The following is a 19,279-nucleotide window of genomic DNA, read 5'->3' on the forward strand; positions in this document are numbered from 1 at the left end:
TTCAAACGAGGAGCGCGCGCCCACACTTCCTGGACCCGTCCCACGTGCACCGACTCCTACCCACACGCGAACATCCCCGCAGGCTCACGTGGACCGGGTCCAGGCCCCGCCCCACCCACCCTGCCCTCCCCCACCTCTTGAAGCCCGGAGGCGCCCCCCGCATCAGCCACTCGTCTCTTTTTCTTCACCCCGCCCGAAGTCGAGGAGAGGGGGAGCAGGAGCTGCGAGATCGCGCGCGCCCGAGATCTCCAGGAAGGTTGGTGGCGCCTGCCGAAACTTCCTTCTCTCTTGCAATTTCCAGATCTCGTTGCAAGTTTGGTTCGTAGGGGTAATGCGGAAGATCTCGCCGCCGGTCTCCCGCTGGTTTCAGATCTGTCGTATAATGGGGGCGCAGATCTGTGTTGTTGAGCCTGCCGCGAGCGTGTAGAATGTTGCTCTTTGTGTTGCCGCGGTTGTTTGTGCGAATGCTTGTCGCCGTTTTCACGGCATTGGCACTCGGATCTCTGGGCCGCGGTTCCTGTTTGTAGGAGCTGCATCGTTCGATTTGATCCGATGTTTTTTTCCCTCCGAGAAATGGTGTGGCATTGTGATATGTCGTGTAGATCTATCAGCGTGGCGTAGATTTGCATGTTGCTGGCTTGTTGCCGTCTGGAGTCGTATGTGATATTTTGGTCGGTGATCTGTGCCTGGAATCGGCTGAGGCGATCACATTGCTCGTGATCCGCTGGTAACATGTTGGCATTCATCCGTTAGTTTTTGTATAAGATCTCAATTCGTCTGAATGAATTGTGACTGGCCCAAATTTTATGTGCTACGCATTTGTTCGAGAGCACAAGCTTTGATCTGTTGTCTCTCTGTGCTGAGATTTTCCATCAGTTAATTCTGTCCTGTGGTAGTTGCTTTACCTCCCGTCTGCTCATCATTGTTGAGTAATGGTTTTCGCAGTTGCGGCAACATGGGGCTCACCTTCACGAAGCTCTTCAGCCGCCTCTTCTCCAAGAAGGAGATGAGGATTCTCATGGTTGGTCTCGATGCAGCTGGTAAGACCACCATCCTCTACAAGCTGAAGCTCGGAGAGATCGTCACCACCATCCCCACAATCGGTGAGAAGCTATCCTCTTTTTTTTATTTATTTATGGGTGGAGGTGGGGGGCTTTGGATCGTTCATGTATATGGTAATAGGGATATCTATTCCTTCTAATAAAGAAATAAGGGACATGGCAAATGGATGTGTCTGTGAAGGCTCTTTGACTTAAAATAATGTAAACTAGAGCTGGAACCTCAGATGTGCTTGCCAAGGGGTAATGACAATGGACGAACCATGCAAAGCAGCAGAACTAAATACATCTTTTTTTTATGCTTTTGTTTGCCATGTGCTTGTTGTTTTCTTAGTAGCTATCATCAGCTGCGCACAATTTAGCACTGATTTGTCCATATGTTCATGCTACTGATGCTAAGCTTTTGTCCCACTTGATTTATTACTTCTAGGCTTACAGATGTAGCTAGATGCTTGTTTGTATCATAGTGGTGCAACCTATTAAAATTGGAAAAGAAGGAATTAGATTAAGACACTTTATTCTTGTATCCATCTTCTTTGTTTCTTTGGTTTGATCTAATGTTGTTAAGATGATCAGATACACGTTAATTTTCAATATTACTTAGCGCAAGCAAGACTGATGAATATTTACTTCATTTTCCTGATGTGAAGGGTTCAATGTGGAGACTGTTGAATACAAGAACATTAGCTTCACTGTCTGGGATGTCGGCGGTCAGGACAAGGTACATATTTACTGGACAAAGCTTCCCTCCCTTTCAATGCTATTTGTTATCGCAGTGCCATTTCAGAAAGATTGTTAAATACGTCCAGGAAACATCCAAGTATGCTCAGGATTTGAGATACCGTTTACTCATCACAATATATTGTTCGAACTACAGATCAGGCCACTGTGGAGGCACTACTTCCAGAACACGCAAGGGCTTATCTTTGTTGTTGATAGCAATGACAGAGATCGTGTTGTTGAGGCAAGGGATGAGCTCCACAGGATGTTAAATGAGGTAAATCCTATTGAAAAGGCCGCATTCATGTTTCTCATTATCTGTTGCATGGTAAATCACATGCAGCCATCTCAAATTTTCTTGGACAATGGCGGTGAAATTTTGTTGGAGTGTTCTCTCTAGCTATGTTCAAAATGCCACCTGGATCTATTAAGTATTAATTGATTCCAGAGCAGTGCATCATCATTGACTTCTGTATGCAAAAGTTGTGTAATGGATTAAGTTTAAAAAAAAGGTGTGCAGTACGGGTGTCCTCTCTAAAATTAAGATGGTAAAGCATGGCATAGACCGCAACCAACAAGGTATTGGAATTACTTGATCTAAATGATGGGAGATACTAGACATTTTGTGCCACTGGTGATATTACCTACAGTTTCATAATCAATTTGCTAACATCTAAGTTTGCAACACTTAACTGATTAAAGGGTCTAAAATTAAGATGGTAAAGCATGACATAGACCACAACCAACAAGGTATTGGAATTACTTGATCTAAGTGATGGGAGATACTCGACATTTTGTGCCACTGGAGATATTACCTACAGTTTCATAATCAATTTGCTAACATCTAAGGGCCTGTTCGCTTCAGCTTATTCAGCTGGCTTATCAGCCACCAAACAGTGTTTTCCTCTCACAACAAATCAGCCGTTTCAGCTTTTCAGCCGGCTTATAAGCTGAAGCGAACAGGCCTCTTGCAACACTTAACTGATTAAAGGGCTAGTGTACATACTAAAGTATACTGTATACAACTAACATTTGCTGAATTTGGATTGTCCTTAGGTGTAGACCTTAAGGCCTAGCGCCCTAGCCATGACTTTTTTTTGGGATATCATTCAATCTGACATACTTATTTGTATGTGCAGTATTTTTGAAAGCAACAAATACACAGCTGATATTTACTTTTCAGAAATGAAGTGTTGCCTAGGCAACCAGTAGGGGGAAAATCAGGTCTTAAATGGTATATGAGTTTGCCCTGTGTGCTCATTTAAGAGTACTCATTCCAGGGCCTGAATATCCTTCTAGGATCTTGTGTTTTGCAGTTACATTTGTATTAAGGTGCATGGATCTAACAATCTATTTGAATAATTATTATGGTGGGATAAGTTTTGAGTGTTCATTCACATGGCATTGGCAGGATGAGTTGAGGGATGCTGTCTTGCTCGTTTTTGCTAACAAGCAAGATCTGCCAAATGCAATGAATGCTGCTGAGATTACCGATAAGCTTGGTCTCCATTCCCTTCGCCAACGCCACTGGTATGATATTACTGATACTTTTGTTGCATGTGAAACTGTTCTTGCTTTGCTGTTTTAGGCCAATCTCAATGTGGATCTTCTGTAGTGAAACTGTCAAAGTTTTGCCCGTGGGTTCTATCTACAAACTAATTTATCAGTGGCTTTGCCTAACCTGATGTACTTTATTGTCACCTGTAGGTATATCCAGAGCACCTGTGCTACCACAGGAGAAGGTTTGTACGAGGGTCTTGACTGGCTCTCCAACAACATTGCAAACAAGGTACCTATTTCTTTTCCATGTGCCATTATGACACTTGTTTGTGAAAGCATCTTCATTTAATCTGCAACAAATTGGACTATTTTTGTGGAGTGGCACCAATATGCTTGTGGTCTAATGATCCTTGTTCTCATGAACGCAGGCCTGATTGGACAATTCTGTGGGTTCGTGGAGTACATGGCGGTTGCATTTTCGGCAGAAACAGATCCATGGGTCGTTTTGACCTTGAGACTTGATTATTATTTCGTTGGAATGCTTGTCAAGTATTGTATTTCTTTGCTAGGCTTTTCAGAGAGCTGGTTTGTCCTTATGTGGCGTGATTATACTCTCCAAATACCTGTTCCAATATTAAGACACTGTAATTGGCCATTGGTACTAGATCGTTTACCAGTAATGCAGTTCATTTCAAAGTATTATGTCATTGTGCAGTATTTGATATTTTGATGTACCTGTACGTCGAATTTGTCCTACAAGTGTACCCCTAGCCACACTGGTCCGTGGGTAACAGGCATTAAGCTGAAGGGATGTTCAGAGTCACATCGTGTCATTGTTTATCTGGTGTTTGAGATTACACCTGCACTGCTGATTCTTCACTTATTCACGAAGAAACTGAATTGGTTCCGGTGAAATTCATGAGTTCATGACTTTGTTCGTGAGTAATACAGCAAAGCAGGACAAATTCTATGCTAGAAAAAGGTGTTGTAAATGCATTCAGAAAGCCATTGCAGCGCCAATCGGGCACATAAGCATTATTCAGCACACTGCTGTGCTAGAGACGCCAAGCTTGCTCTCTAGGCTTGCAGCTCGAGCCGTCGCAGGCGCTCCACCTCCCTGCCGATGACGCCGCAGCGCACCATGCTGGCCACCGTCCGCCACAGCAGCCGGAGGTCCCCCCACGGCTCGCCGGGCACCATCCGCTTGTACAGGTAGCTCTCGAAGGTCCGCCGCTGCACGTACTCGTCGGCGCACATCTCCACCAGCGCCTCCCGCCCGGCGTTGCCGCCGTAGAACACTTGCTGCAGCAGGTCCAGGAACCGGAACATGAGCAGGTACTCGTCGTCCCACGGCCGCAGGTACCCGCGCTTCAGCCCGGCCTCCGTGACGGCGCCCGTGCGCGCCCATTCCTCCGCCATGGCTCGCCCGCACAGCCGCCCCGACTTGGCCGCGAAGTAGATGCCCTCGCCGGAGCACCGCGTGACGTACCCCGCCGCGTCCCCGACCAGCGCCACCCGCCCCACGACGCGGCGCGGGCGCGGGTGCTCCGGGATAGGGTGCGCCTCCACCTTCATCACGCGCCCCCCGGCGATCTTGCCCCCCGCGCGCGCACGGATCCCCGACTGGAGGCGCTTGATCTCCGGCTTGGCGGCGACGGTGCCGGTACCCACGGCGACGTGGTCGCACTTGGGGAACACCCAGCCGTAGAAGTCCGGGGACACGTCCCCGCCCACGTACATCTCCGCGAGGTCGTCGTAGTACGCCATGGCGGCGTCGGGGAGCCGGATGCGCTCCTGGAACGCGATGGCCGTCCTGTAGTCCCCCGCGCCGACCTCCCGCGCCACCCGGCTGTTGGCGCCGTCCGCGCCGACGACGGCGTCCACCTCTAGCACGCCCCGGCCCCGGCCCCCGCCCCCGGAGGAGGAGATGTAGTGGACGCGGTAAGGGTCGGAGGGCCCCTCCGGGAGCGAGAGCGAGGTGACGAGGCCCGGGACGAGCTCCGCCCCGGCGTCGGCGGCGCGGCGGCGGAGGAAGGAGTCGAGCACCTCGCGGCGGAGCATGGGGATGTGCGCCCCGGGGGGCAGCGCGCGGGAGAAGTCGGCGGCGAGGTTGGACGGGGAGAGCACGCGCATCCGGGTGACGCGGCGGTCCACGAGGTCCCGCGGGATGGCGAACTCGTCCAGCATGCACAGCGGGATGGCGCCGCCGCAGGGCTTGGCGCCCGCGGGGCTCCGCTCGAGGAGGAACGTCCGGGCGCCGGAAGAGGCCAGCGCCTCCGCCGCCGACGCGCCAGCCGGGCCGCCCCCCACCACGGCCACGCGCAGCGGGCGCGCGGGCGCGGAGGAGGACGAGGTGGCGGAGCAGGAGATGGCGATGCGCGCTGGGGAGTGGCAGGCGGCGACGGCGGCCATGGTTGAGCAAATCGGAGGGAGGGCTCACGGATCGGCTGGAGATTTCCTTCTCGGCGAGTGGAGCATTAGTTTAGTTTAGTTTAGGGCTCGGAGTTGGAGTGTAGCTGCGGGCGTGGCGTGGGCGCGAGGCGTGGCGGTGCAGTGACACTGTCGGGACGAGCTGGCCGTGGCCAGGGGGGAAGGATTCGGATTTGAATAGACGCCCCACGGGCCAGGTCGCCATTTCCACCAGAAGCAAAAACAAAATAAGAGCCCGGCTTGTTTTTTCTTTCAATAACATAGAGGCTGGCTTGGCTTACTTTTGGTTGTGGAAGTCGGTATATAAAATTTAAATAGTTGGTAGGTTCAAAATGACACACTTATAATTGTTTTCTTATGCATTTGAAAGGAAACGAAATAGCAGTATAAGTTTTGAGCTGCAGCTCATAGGACTAGAGCAAATGGCTACAAAGCACGATGTCCGGAGCTGGAGTTTTCTACTCACCCTCCAAGAGTTCAGCATCTTCTAACATCAAACAAAGCCGTCTCGAGTGAGATGCGCATCTGTAGGCTTCGCAAGTTAGGTAAACTAGTGAAAGATTTTAACCTAGTGTTGGCTGGTAATTTAAGAAGCTAAACAAATCTGGGCATTATATTATATGTTCTATTGCTGCTGCAAGTAACCACACATACGCAACATATAAGCGTCACTCAAAGCTCATTTGTCACGCGTCACTGTCAATGCAGATCATAGTTCATTGCAGGCAAAGCAGAACTGAACGATTACATTACACGCCTGGGAAGGGCTCAAAACGATCTCAGGCAGGTAAAGCAGATATTATCAGAAACAAGTAAAACGGAGCAACTGAAGGCTTCAGCTAATATAAAAACTTGATGCTGCACTACAAGTTCAAGCCACGAAAAGTCGGCAAACATTTGCAATTGACATAGGGATACAAATGAGCGTTGTATTACTCATACCACAGGTTAGGGCACACTCCAATGGACGAAGAATACACAAATTTAGGTTCATCCTCTTTGAGGTATTTTCAGCAGCACCACCTTCTAGTGATGGATTGCTAGGCACCGTCCACAAATGTGTTTCCAATGTCAAACAGCCAGGTGGAATTGATAACTGCAAGTCAAGTAAGCACAATGGCTAATGGAACCTCCAGCTCCCTATCTCATTGAAGCGCCATAACTTCTTCCTTGCCACCTCTGTATCTGTAGACAGCAAACTTTTAATCATAGCAAAGGCAATGGTTGTCTCGTGGTGTCTGAACTTAACTGGATGGCAAATAAAGAACAGTACCTCGAATCCCTCATGATGCTTGTGAATTGGTTCCAGTGTGGTCTTCCATGGGCATTCCCCTGTTAAGAAGTATTTTGTCACGACCCATCAGCAGAGAGTGACAGAGACGGAGGTATAGAGTGCACATACAGTTCTTCTGCTTCAAGTTTAAGCTGATCAATATGATTCTGCAAGTCAACACAGGCAGCCTCAATAGCTATATTCTTCTGACACAGCTCCTGCCATTCCATTGTCAGGGCATGGAGCTGTCCTCCAGTGTTTTGCTGATAAAAAAAACAGATTATGAGCTGCCTGTGAAGTATGGTAATGATTCAAATTCCCAATGAAGGGAGCAATCAATTATTACCTGGTGGAACTTCCTCTCACGATTGACGGTCTCTATCTTTTCATTGTATTCGACAGCTGTCTTTTGCATCCTGCATACAAGATCAATGTCTCAAGACCATGCACGCTATATTTCACCTATCAACAGTCAGGCCCCATTTGGATCCCTTCATTTTGAAGGAATTGGAATCTAGTTAATGAAGTAGGCTATTTATCTTGGAATGTGGCATTCCACAACTTTCCAAAGTTTAGATATAAGCCTATCTTAAATTCATGGGGGTGGGAGATGGAAATTGATTCTATAGATCCTCATGCTATGTTTCTAATATGCAACTTATAGTACGCTCTTTGACTCGCTTCCCTATAGCAGAAGTGCAGCACATAAGTATCTCTCCCATATGGCCTACAATAATATACAAATATATTCCACATACAACTATATTAGCTTAATTAATTTGTGTCTAAATTATGATTATTAGAATGGAATTCAATTCCAAGGATCCAAACGGGGCCTCATAGTAATTTGTAACTTCTGAAACCTAAAACATGTTAATCGAGGGGATAAAAAACCTAAAATGTAGAATGCTTCAGTAGAGGTATAAGTATTGCCGACATATCACCCATAAGACCAAGAAGATGAGATATATTATATATATACATCAATCTTTGTCACCTCCACATACTGATAGCTCAAACCAAACTTAGATTCAAATGAAAGGGAAAGAAAACAAAGGGACAACATTGTCAAGGAACTCATGGACATAACTTACCTAGACAGAACTGATTCCATTTGTCTGTTCTGGAGCTTCCAAACATCAACACCATATTTCAGCATAAGCTCAAGATTCTCTATCCTGCAATACCAGCTCTGTTTCAAAACGTATAACAGTTTATTTGGTAATAGAATAACAGTAATGACTATTCCCTCTGTTCACTTTTATAAGGCATGAAAGTTTCAAGATTTGAACTTTTAATACTTTTACTAAAACTAACAATATATAGGTTTAATGACACAAACAAGGTACTCTTTATATTTATGATCTTATGCCTATTATTTTGTAATTATAACATACCAACCATGTACATTTACAAAATGAATGGTCATGGTCAAAATTTAATTATAGAGATCATGGCAAGTCAAATTTGTCTTATAGATATCAATAGAGTACTAAATACATAGGCAACCGTGCTAGGGATAAACCTAACTCAGTATGCTGCTGTTAGCTGTTAGCACCTGTGTTTATGCATTTCTTTTGTTGAAAAGCAACGGCAATGTTCTGACTACAGCACATCAAGCATGATTATGGCAGCTCATCAGTACGTGATTTAGAGCCAGAAAAACTTCTCATAATGTTAAACAGTTCTAATAGTCATATTCATAATTATAACTTGAACTATTCCGGAAAAAGTTTCCTTAGTTCATAGACACACAGTGCTGTACGTGGGCATATCTATTATAGAATATGAATATATAACACTTGATGCCCCCAAAACTAACAATTAGCCTGACCTTATAATTTGATGCTGCAACTGGCTCTGAGCATTCCGTAGAGCCTGCCTCCAGGCAGCAACATCATTCCTCTTGTTCATTGGAGGTGGTTCCAAACCATAGCGAGACATATCTAACATAAAAGGAGGTTTACCAGCCCTAACTCGTTCGTACTCTTTGGCAAGCATAGGATGATTCTGAAACCAAAACGATAGCATAATTTACGTCAACAGCATGATTCATAGAATTTTCAAATAGTCAAAACTTGCAAACATCTTGGTACACAGCACCGTTTTGATATGGCATAATAATAAAAAATCAAGTATATCACAGATATCTATGGAAGTACAATTCATGAAAATAAGCATCAATCCAGATAAATCCCAGACAAGGAACCGCTCATGGCCTCAGTTTTCATGACCAGATGAGGTATAACCTCAATTCAATCAGAAATAAACATCAGTCCATCAAACTAACAACATAAGCAGATCCTTTTATGGGTTTTAACTTGGGCCCCAGTAGATATCCAACAAGAAAACCTTCAATTTGTACAAGATTTCCACCTGAAGTAATAAAAGGGAGACCACACAAACATGATACCCCAGCTTAAAAACGCATTGCTACAGAAATGAACCACAAAAACTGGGCATTATACACATTATTACATACCCAAATTATATAGTTTAACAGCTAGAATGTAAAGGGGTTATCTGCTAAATTTCAATTTCCTAGAGAACAGTTCTAAAGTTTAAACAAGGCAAATATACATTTATCCAGCCAAGTTAATTCACTTTGAACCCCCCCCCCCCCCCTCCCCCCCAACCCACCCACCCACCCACAAAGTCTAAAGAATGGAAAGATACATTCACCCAGCCAAGTTAGTTCACTTTGACCTCTACAACTATAAACCCTAGCTACCACATGTTCCTGCTTATAGAACCCTAAACGCAGATCGCACCTGCTACCAGCGGAAAAACTCCAAACCGATGCGTAACGTACCACAGCACATCCTATCGCAAATCAAAGGTATGTAATCGAGCTACTTGGCTGCGAGAGACATCGGAGAGCTCAGAAATCAGTACCTCGAATCCGGCGGTGGGGACGGGGGGCAGGTCTCGGAGGAAGTCGGCGGGCTTGCGCTGCCCGCGCCGCATCTCCTCCTCGACGAGGCGGTCGACCTCCCGCTTCACCGCCGGGTCGCCGTAGTCGCCGTCGATGTAGGGCAGCGCGTCGACGGCCTCCGCGTCCGGCGGCGAGCGCCACGGCGCCAGCGCGGGGTCGGACGGCGGCGGGGCCTCCAGCATGAGCACCTCCCTCGTCGCCGACGACGAGGCCATCGCGGCGGCAGCTGAGGCGCAGGCGGGACAGAGAGGGAAGGTGTCGCGCCGGCGCGGAGGAGGAAGAGGAAGCGGCGGAGGCGAGAAGTGGGTTTGAAGTTGGAGCTGGCCTCCGCCTCCGCCTCCGCCTCCGCCCGTGTGTCGTGCGTGGGCCGGTTAGAGTTTTGGGTTGAGGCCGGCCCGTGTGTCCCTCCTATGGCCTGTCTGTAGAATGGACCGTGTTGGGCTGTAGGAGCCCAACCTGTGAACGCCCCCGAGTTTTATGCTCGATTTTTTTTTAGCGATGACTACAGTCATTTGCGTGATTTTTTTTTAGCGATGGAGATGTGCAACAAATCTTTTTTTACAAAGCATTTGCTTGTTTGGGAGCCTGACTCCAACCAGTTTCTAAACGGTGCCCGTGATGAATGGAATGGGTTAGTCTACGACCACTCCAATACGTCATTAGCAGTAAATACATGTTTTCTAAAAAAAATTATATACGAAAGTCCATGTTAACATGTGATGGTCAGGATCTCATATTCCCATTGTGGACATGTCCTGGGCCTTGTTTAGCTGCTCCCAAATTCCCAACTTTAGCACTATGTAAAAAGAGGATTCTCCGTCACATCAAACTTGCGGTACATGCTAAATGTAGACGAAATCAAAAACTAATTGCACAATTTTATTGTACTTTGCGAGACGAATCTTTTGAGCCTAATTAGTCAATGTTTGGACAATAATTCATAAATACAAACAAAATGCTACAGTTGTGCATTTATGGTAAAATGCAAACTTTGGCCACTCCCAATTCCCCAACTAAACAGGCCCCTGGTCTCTCCGTGAAAGAAAGAAAGAAATCATCATGGGGAAAGAACACGTGCTGATGAAGTGATGACTCGTTTCTCCACCGTCGACTGCCCCCACTATCCAAATCTGTTGGTCCAGCTTGCCAGCCGTACAAACAGAAATATCTCTCCAGCTTCAGGGCCTCCGGGCCATCATACCATACCCACCAGTCTCAGACACCCTGCCCCGCCGGTGCACGGCCAGGGAGGTCGCCGCGCGGCAGCATCCCCGGTGACACCTGACGCGCCACCGCACCACCGCTCTGGCTGTTGGCATCCCACCCCGCTGACCCGCACCGCCTCCACCTTCCACGCCCGGGGGCGGCGGACCTCCCACCCGCCCCGAACGCCGAGCACCTGTCCGTTTTTCTTTTATCTCCCACGCCTTTCCCCTCGATTCCTTTCCCCACCGCCCCGCGCAGTCGCCAGTCGCCCACCCCGTTCCACACTTCCATTCCCAACCCCACTAGGCCGCCGCTCCCTCCCAAGGACGTGCGCGGCGGAGCCGAAACGACCCAGGTGCGTGCCTCTGCCTCCCTTCGTTGCTGCTGCATCGCAGTTCTCGGCGATCGGCCCGGCCGCTGCGAATTCCCGGTTGTTAGCGGGTCGGGGTTTAGGCGCCGTGCTCTGCGGGCGAGATCGGATTCGTGATGCTAGTCCCACGCCGCCGGGCCGCTTTGTTTCCTCGCCTGGAGATCGCTTGGGTTTGGGTTTTATCGTTTATGTGAGGCGGGGTGGGGGCTTCGATCCGTTCCTCCAGCTCCGGCGGTTCTCGGCTACCGGGAGGATCGGAGCTGCCTTACTGGCAGCTGCCGCGTCGCGTTGACTCGATCTCGACCTGGCGGTAGTTAACGGCGCCAGATACTCAGATCCGGTCCTCCCTCATGTGAGGAGCAATTGCCTGTACTATTCCAGTATCTCCTGCCGTGCTAGTGCCATGAATGCTGTTGCATCCTGATGGTTGCTCTCTGTCAGTCCCGGTAATCGTGGATGACATCGACTTTGCCTGCCGGCGGTCCCTATTTATTCCCCCCATTTCGGATATTTTTGGTGTTTGAATTTATCATCAGGTGGAGGCTGTTGCTGTCTGTATTTAATATTGCTATATGGATTGTTTTCCTTCTGTTTGCATTGAGACCATGACCGTGATGTGTGTTCATGTGACTTTTATACTGGGTATGGCATTCATAAAGCTGCAGCTGAATAAAAGATGGCAACCCTTCTCACTGCCTACCGAAATCTATAAAATACTTAATCAAGTAGAACACCACTGTGACAAAATTGATGCTCCAGCGCTCCCTCCTGATCTAAAATGTGTAATGAGCAGCTAGAATTTTTTTTCCCTGTTATGTTCTTTTGTTAACTTGAGTCTTTTGACCTTTTGTACAAAGTAGCTGATGAATTAGTTTGTGCGTCATCACTCTTCTGATAATAGTATTTCTGCACGTCTTGCAGCTACGTATCTAGTGGTGTTGCTTCCACCAAGGTGCTGAAATGTCCTTTCTATTCAAATCCAGCAATGGTGGTACAACTGAGAAAGGCTTATCCCTAGAAGAACAGCAAGAAAAAGTAAGTGCACAATCCTGCCTAAACATCTCCGCAGGATCCTTTAGTAAATTAGTTTCTTTGATTTGAAGGCCTCACGAGCTGTACTGTTTTATGGAGCAGGTAAATGAACTACGCAAGGAGCTTGGTGAATCCTCGTCAGCAGCCATTCAAGATTTCCTTTCGGATGCCTCGTTATCAAGATTTCTTCGAGCAAGGAACTGGAATGTGCAGAAAGCTAGTAAGATGATGAAAGCAGCTGTGAAGTGGCGGCTTGCGTTCAAGCCGGAAAACATTTTCTGGGTATGTTTGTTTTAAACCTTTTATTGAAGGTATGTGTGTTTGCGGGCTATACATAGGTCAGTTTTCAGACATTGATAAGAAGCAGCCAGGCTGGGGTCCTTGTAGCTCAGTTGACAGGCCGCCCACCTAGGTCCAGGTGCTTGCAAATGGTATGAATATCTCCCCTAAGGGCTACTCCCTTACATAGGGTGTGTTTGGCGGCGCGAAACGTTTCAGGTTCCCAGTAGATTAGCTGGAATCTCTGCCAAATGCCACCTGAGGGAAATGTTTCGGGGAGAATCAGTTGGAGCCTATTCGAAATTCTGCGAGAATCTGGATCCCTATCAAATGCATGTAAGGAGCAATAAATGTTGCCTTACTACCGAGCAATAAATGTTAGAGTTGGCAATTAACCTGGTCATAGTGCTATTGACGGGACTGTACAGAGTTATTGTTTACATTGATTAAAAGAAGGGAGAGCAGTTGGAATTTGCTTCTAGCCCTTGTTTCCCGTCGCTGAATCTGTCCGTTGATGCGCTTTTCACCCTATATTAAATAGAGACATTGGCCAGGAAACATCCCCACATTTGATCAAAGTACTTGTAACTGTAACCAATATTGTCATCAGCTAAGAATTATTGCTGTAAATTGTATGTCTTTTTCTTAGAAACTCAACTATAACATATAAATAAATAAGCAAACATCAGCATGGAGGTATAAGCACAACACTTGCAGAATGCATATACTAGTATTCTACGACAGGGAGGAACTTGTCCGTGCTGTGCTTCCAACCTTAGCCGCTCATACTGCCCCACCAACGCCTCCTTGACATCGCACATACATGGCTCAGTGGCACGTTAATCAATCATGACACATCAAATCAAACACTATTCACTTGGATCCCAGATACATGGATCTGGATGTGGATGACCTTGTTACAACCGCAGCCTTGCAGGGAGTAGTAGAGCATGTGCGCCTGTCATTTTGGTGAAGTTGATGAACGTGTAGCCAAAGTTGCTCTTATCCCCCCGAATTGCGAGCTGATAATGCATTCCTTGCTGCTGGCATTTTAATCAAATATGTAAACACTAACACTCTACAGAAAAAGTATTCTTTGCTGCCGGCAATAACAATAGGAAAAAGTCCATTTTACTCCCCTCACCTATTTACTTTGTCCACTTAACCCCCTCGAACTATTTCATTTGGTCCAATCTACCCCGTAATTAGATTTTTCTTTTTTGTTTCTTTGCTTACAAATTGAGTTTTGAGTTCAGATTTTACCAGTTGACTTATAACATGATGCTCTATGTTAGAAAAATACATCATCATTTTTTCATGATTACCATTTGTACAGTTTTGTATATCTAAGATCAATTTCGTGTTAAATATTCCTAACCTATGAAAATAATCATGAAAAATTCTTATTATAATTTTTAAAGGCATCATGTTTTGTATCTGCTCACAAAATTTGAACTCAAAATTCGACTCGTACATGGAGAAACAAAAAAGAGAAATTTAATTAAAGGATCGATTGGACCAAATGAAATAGCTCAGGGGAGTAAAGTGAGCCTAAATTTTGTTCAGGGGGTTAAGCGGACAAAGTGGATAGGTGACGGGAGTAAAATGGAGCTTTTCCCAATAACAATATTGCCGACTCCCACTGTGCTTACCCGATAATAAGGCAGGATTTATTGCTTATTACCTGTGTTTTCTCTACCCAGTAGTAAAAAGCCATGGCAGTTCAGTATAAGCTATCCAGAAGTGTAGTATAGGAGGAATAAGCATAGCCAGTATTAGTTTGAGCACCAGGATGCTAGTTTAAGGATATTTTTTAATTGATTGTTGGGAGGACAGCTTATAGTCCAAAAGCTGCCTGTATTTGTTCTTAAGAATTATCTCATGTTCCTGTTCTACAACATAATAACTTGTTTCACCCTTTCACCACCTTCAGGAAGATATTGCACAGGAAGCAGAGACTGGAAAGATATATAGAGCAGACTACAAGGACAAGCATGGGAGAACTGTTCTTGTATTGAGGCCTGGCTTAGAGGTTAGTTTAGATACTGCAGTAAATTTCTGGAAATAATTGAGTTGGCATTTTGAGATGTTGAGATTTTGTTCATCTCGCAGATGTGTTTTATATGGTTCTGCATTAGATACACCTGCCATTTAATATGCATGCAAATTAGAATTTAATTATGAGCATCTTGCTAATGCTTGTAATAACCATAATCGTAGTGTTATCTTGCGAAGTGCTAAACCCGTCCATGAGTATTAAACTACGAATGGAGAGTGCGTGGTCTGTCAATCCTGATGATGTAAGCATAAAATCAATCTATTGGGAGAAACAAAAGGAGTTCAAGCTTTGCACTGAAAACTATCTTTCTTTTCCCTTAGTTACCATGACAATTTTTTTATAATATCAGTGGAGTGTTAAGTGTTGATTTTAAATGATTGATAGTTTACTTGGAGGATTACCTATGTATAAGCTGTTTGATATTTTTGTGTTGATTTGATGAACCAATATCAATGTAGAGTCTAGGCTGCAAAAGTTTGTCAAACAAATGTGAAGCACCTATTTTTCTAACCGTGTGCTTGTTTTTTTTTTAATGGAACAGAACACTACCTCAGCAACAGGGCAGATCAAATATCTAGTTTACTCTCTGGAGAAAGCTATTATGAACCTGACAGAAGATCAAGAGAAGATGGTGTGGTTGACAGATTTCCAGTGCTGGACATTGGGAAGCACACCACTGAAGGTGACCCGTGAGACTGTCAATGTCTTGCAAGAATGTTATCCTGAGAGGTTGGGACTAGCAATCCTTTACAATCCTCCTAGGATATTTGAATCATTCTGGAAGGTGAGCACAGCCAACTTTCTTCTGTGAACTTATGAACCAGCATTTCTTCTGTTTTTTGCCATATTCGCCATATTGTCATAGGTATGCGTATAGGAGTGATTGCTACTAGCCTACCATGATTTTGTGATAAATAGGTCCACACTGATTGGATTCAGCAATTATTTATTGCACCTCCATTCTCTAGTTAGATTTGTTTGTCAAATAGTTAAATAGTTTTGTTGTGTCATCTATATTCAAATGTAATCATCTTCTTCATCTGTATTCCATGATGTTTTCTACAGTCTCTGCAGTTAGCTAAACCTGAACCCAAACTGTGGAATTGAACTCTATGAAATGCAGCATTTGCATACTGAAAATGCACCGCATTGAATCAATTTGTGGATAAAGGCAGCAGTATTCAACCCTTTTGTCCCTCATCATGATACAATGACGCACTGCGTTCATTATTTCCACTTTCAATTAAGTTGAGGATCAAAATGCCCAACTTTCTGACCATAATTCCATCTGACAGATAGTGAAGCCATTCCTGGACCACGAGACCCGGAAGAAGGTGAAGTTTGTGTACTCCAACGACACGGAGAGCCAGAAGATAATGGCAGAGGTCTTTGACATTGAGGAGCTCGACTCAGCATTCGGGGGAAAGAACCCAGCTACATTTGAGTACAACAGCTATGCAGAGCGAATGCAGGAGGACGACAAGAAGATGGGATCTTTGCACAGCTCAACCGATAGCTTGCTTGAATCAGCAGGGAAGGATACTAATGGCGCGGACTCGGACGCCTCGAGTGAGGCCTCCTTCTACAGTGGAACCGACTCTCCGAAACATGAAGATGGTGAACTCGGCGCCCCAACTCGACATACAACTATCTAACTGGAGCGATTGTCAGGACCGATGGCTGCGCCAGTTTACAAGCTGGTTAGATCACGCTGTCGGGTCTAGGAGTTATGTATATTTGCTGCCCATGATATTATAGAGAATATGGAAAGAGAGTCTGGACCATCAGTGGCGATGCACTGCATGAATATCCCAATAAGATGGACTCCTTTGAACCATGTGCTCGGTTACTCGTGGCAGGAGCCACATATGTGTTGCACTAGCCGTTCCCCGATTTTTCTGAATGTTGCCAAAGAACGTGTCGTGTATCGACTTAATAACAATTATAAAAGGTCTAGCAGCTAGCCAACCACCGCAATTTGTCTCGAATACGAGACAGGTGATAACCTTTTAGGATCTTGTTTCTGGCTTACAAAACATTTTTCTTACCCAACCTTGGAATACTCCGTATATGATGTTTAGAATACGTTGATAGTTCGTTTAAACTAAGTAGCTTGTCTTAATCGTACATTTTAAAACCCAAGGTGTCTAGTACTACTACGCTCATTTTAATTGCTAGCACAGGAGCGTCAGCTCCAGGTAGCCAATCCATGAATCCAACTGACGAAGCAAGACGCACAAGCCCTTCCGAGTTCAGAGACTTCCCCGCGCCACCACATCGACCCGCATGCACATGGCCGGCCCATCCCGTGCTGCATGCCACCGGAAGGAACAGCGACCGATCCATCCAGCTCGCTCGCTCGCGTCCAACAAGCAGAGGCGATCAAACCTGCTGGTGTCGCTCGCGCGCGTGCGAGAGGGGAGGGATTCGGATTTGCCTCGCCGGCGGCGCGCGACGATGTGGCCGCGGCGCTGCCACGTACTTGTTCGCTCGATCGCTTCGGAGAAGTGGGGTTGCATACGCTCGATCCGCTGCTGTGTCTCGGTGTCTTGTTCCGGACAGGGGTGATCAGGTGATGGGTGGTGGGATCGTCGTTGATAGGGTTGCATACGGGGCCATACCCGGCCGGGTCGTAGCAGTAGCACAATACACGACGCCTCATGAGTCATGACACTTGGTCATCTCGCAGCTTCTTATCCTACGCTATCTTAACCCACTGCTCCATGACGTGACTGACGGCATTTCTTGTGTGACAAAATAAGGTGCTCCTCTGTTTGGTTTCTCTCTTTTTCTTTCTTTTTTATTAGGCACGCTTGCATTTTAATATTAAAACCTTTTTATTTGGGGCCAGAAATTAACGCAACAAATGTGGCTTTTGTGTTACAAGGAGAATATGATTGGATTTGTGTTCCAACTTCCAAAGTTGCTTTCACGTGATTTTTTTTTAAGGTAGTATGATGCCAAACTTCATTATTTAAAAAAAATGAAACTTAGATTGCGCTTTTTTAAAAGAGATAATAATTTCGCTTAGCTAATAACTGAGCTTAAATTGTTGGCTTTAATTTAGCTTTGGGTCATTGGGTGTACATGTTTCTCAAGCCCGATTGCCCGTGTGTTGGTTTCGAGCCACACAAATGAATGGCTCTAGGCTTCATCTAGCATAGCATTGAGGTGGAACAACTTGATGGTAGCTCGCCGTGCACTTCATGTGCTCTCTACAGTAACGAACTCGTACGTATATGCAGGAACAGGCCAAAAACGCCTACCAGGGTTAACTTTGCCACAAGAGGATCAATATGTTCTTAAGTTTGTCGTCGAGGACCGACAAGTAATTTGTTCATTAGCTAGGAGTTTCCAATCTCAAACTCGAACATTATGTACTCCCTCGTCTCCGTTTTATCTTTTATACATACATAATTTTTGTTATACACCTGGATATACATTAAGTCTACATACATAGCAAAATTTATGTATCTAGAAAAGTTAAAATGATCTACAATTTGGAACGGAGGGAGTAAAAGCTAACACTAATTTTAGTTTCATCCATTTCTTCGTTTTTGGTTTCTGAACCATAGAACTCATGGATCATGCCATCATAGTTTTGTAATCGAGAGACCGCCCTGTTAATTGCAGTTTATAATTGAATCGATCCTTAATAATGCAAGTCACACTCTTCCTTTGTAATGTAATAGGCAACTCTTTTGCCGCCCCATTTTTTTAAAAAAATAATGATACAAGTTAGAGGATTTAAATTCATGGAAAAAAAACAGATAGATGTTGGCATTGAGCATATGATGATGAGAACCTACCTCCTGTCAGCAGCAGAATAAATGAATGTTCCTCTCTTGAGTTTGACATGCCGAAGACAGGTCGATCGAGTGGTCTGCCTCTCCACAGTAGTAGGCCATATAGCAAAATCGCCTCCACACTCAAACGGGATAAAAAGGCGGGATTGAGACGTCCTGTCACACTGACTATTCATCCAATACAAATTGCAACCGGAGTCAGCGCGTGTTTGGATTTCTAGGGTGTTTGGATACATCCCACTAAAATTTAGCACCTATCACATCGGATGTTTGGATGTTAATTAGAAGTATTAAATATAGGCTAATTACAAAATTAATTGCGCAGATGGAGTCTAATTCGCGAGACGAATCTATTAAGCCTAATTAGTCTATGATCTGACAATGTGGTGCTACAGTAGCCATTTGCTAATGATGAATTAATAAGGCTTAATAGATTTGTCTCGCAAATTAGCACAGAGTTCTGCAATCAGTTTTATAATTAGTTCATATTTAGTCCTCCTAATTAGCATCCGAACATCCGATATGACACTGCTAAAGTTTAGCACCTAGTATCCAAACACCCTAGTCTGACTAAAATTCATGTCACATCGAATATTCGGAGGCTAATTAGG

General features: G+C 45.5%; 4 protein-coding genes across 4 annotated transcripts; 2 read left to right on the forward strand and 2 right to left on the reverse strand.

Moving 5' to 3' along the window:
- The first annotated feature begins 100 nt into the window (after nucleotides 1-100).
- On the forward strand, nucleotides 101-3,980 carry LOC117857078 (ADP-ribosylation factor 2). The gene is made up of 7 exons (XM_034739563.2): nucleotides 101-256; nucleotides 946-1,103; nucleotides 1,709-1,779; nucleotides 1,936-2,055; nucleotides 3,190-3,308; nucleotides 3,486-3,567; nucleotides 3,707-3,980. Exons 2-7 carry the CDS (start codon nucleotides 956-958, stop codon nucleotides 3,710-3,712), a joined length of 546 nt encoding a protein of 181 aa, XP_034595454.1. The 5' UTR covers nucleotides 101-256; nucleotides 946-955; the 3' UTR covers nucleotides 3,713-3,980.
- Nucleotides 3,981-4,158: 178 nt separating this feature from the next.
- Nucleotides 4,159-5,874, reverse strand: LOC117857077 (geranylgeranyl diphosphate reductase, chloroplastic). The gene has a single exon (XM_034739562.2). It carries the CDS (start codon nucleotides 5,688-5,690, stop codon nucleotides 4,356-4,358), a length of 1,335 nt encoding a protein of 444 aa, XP_034595453.1. The 5' UTR covers nucleotides 5,691-5,874; the 3' UTR covers nucleotides 4,159-4,355.
- Nucleotides 5,875-6,521: 647 nt separating this feature from the next.
- LOC117857079 (pre-mRNA-splicing factor SPF27 homolog) lies at nucleotides 6,522-10,252 on the reverse strand. The gene is made up of 7 exons (XM_034739564.2): nucleotides 9,877-10,252; nucleotides 8,816-8,991; nucleotides 8,076-8,159; nucleotides 7,328-7,397; nucleotides 7,111-7,244; nucleotides 6,982-7,040; nucleotides 6,522-6,893 (listed from the first exon to the last, which is right to left on the reverse strand). Exons 1-6 carry the CDS (start codon nucleotides 10,129-10,131, stop codon nucleotides 6,992-6,994), a joined length of 768 nt encoding a protein of 255 aa, XP_034595455.2. The 5' UTR covers nucleotides 10,132-10,252; the 3' UTR covers nucleotides 6,522-6,893; nucleotides 6,982-6,991.
- Nucleotides 10,253-11,134: 882 nt separating this feature from the next.
- On the forward strand, nucleotides 11,135-16,699 carry LOC117857679 (uncharacterized). Its single transcript, XM_034740479.2, has 6 exons — nucleotides 11,135-11,477; nucleotides 12,414-12,527; nucleotides 12,627-12,806; nucleotides 14,737-14,835; nucleotides 15,404-15,646; nucleotides 16,158-16,699. Exons 2-6 carry the CDS (start codon nucleotides 12,453-12,455, stop codon nucleotides 16,515-16,517), a joined length of 957 nt encoding a protein of 318 aa, XP_034596370.1. The 5' UTR covers nucleotides 11,135-11,477; nucleotides 12,414-12,452; the 3' UTR covers nucleotides 16,518-16,699.
- The last annotated feature ends 2,580 nt before the right edge of the window (nucleotides 16,700-19,279 follow it).

Source organism: Setaria viridis, chromosome 5, assembly GCF_005286985.2.
Source record: "Setaria viridis chromosome 5, Setaria_viridis_v4.0, whole genome shotgun sequence".
Lineage (NCBI taxonomy): Eukaryota > Viridiplantae > Streptophyta > Magnoliopsida > Poales > Poaceae > Setaria > Setaria viridis.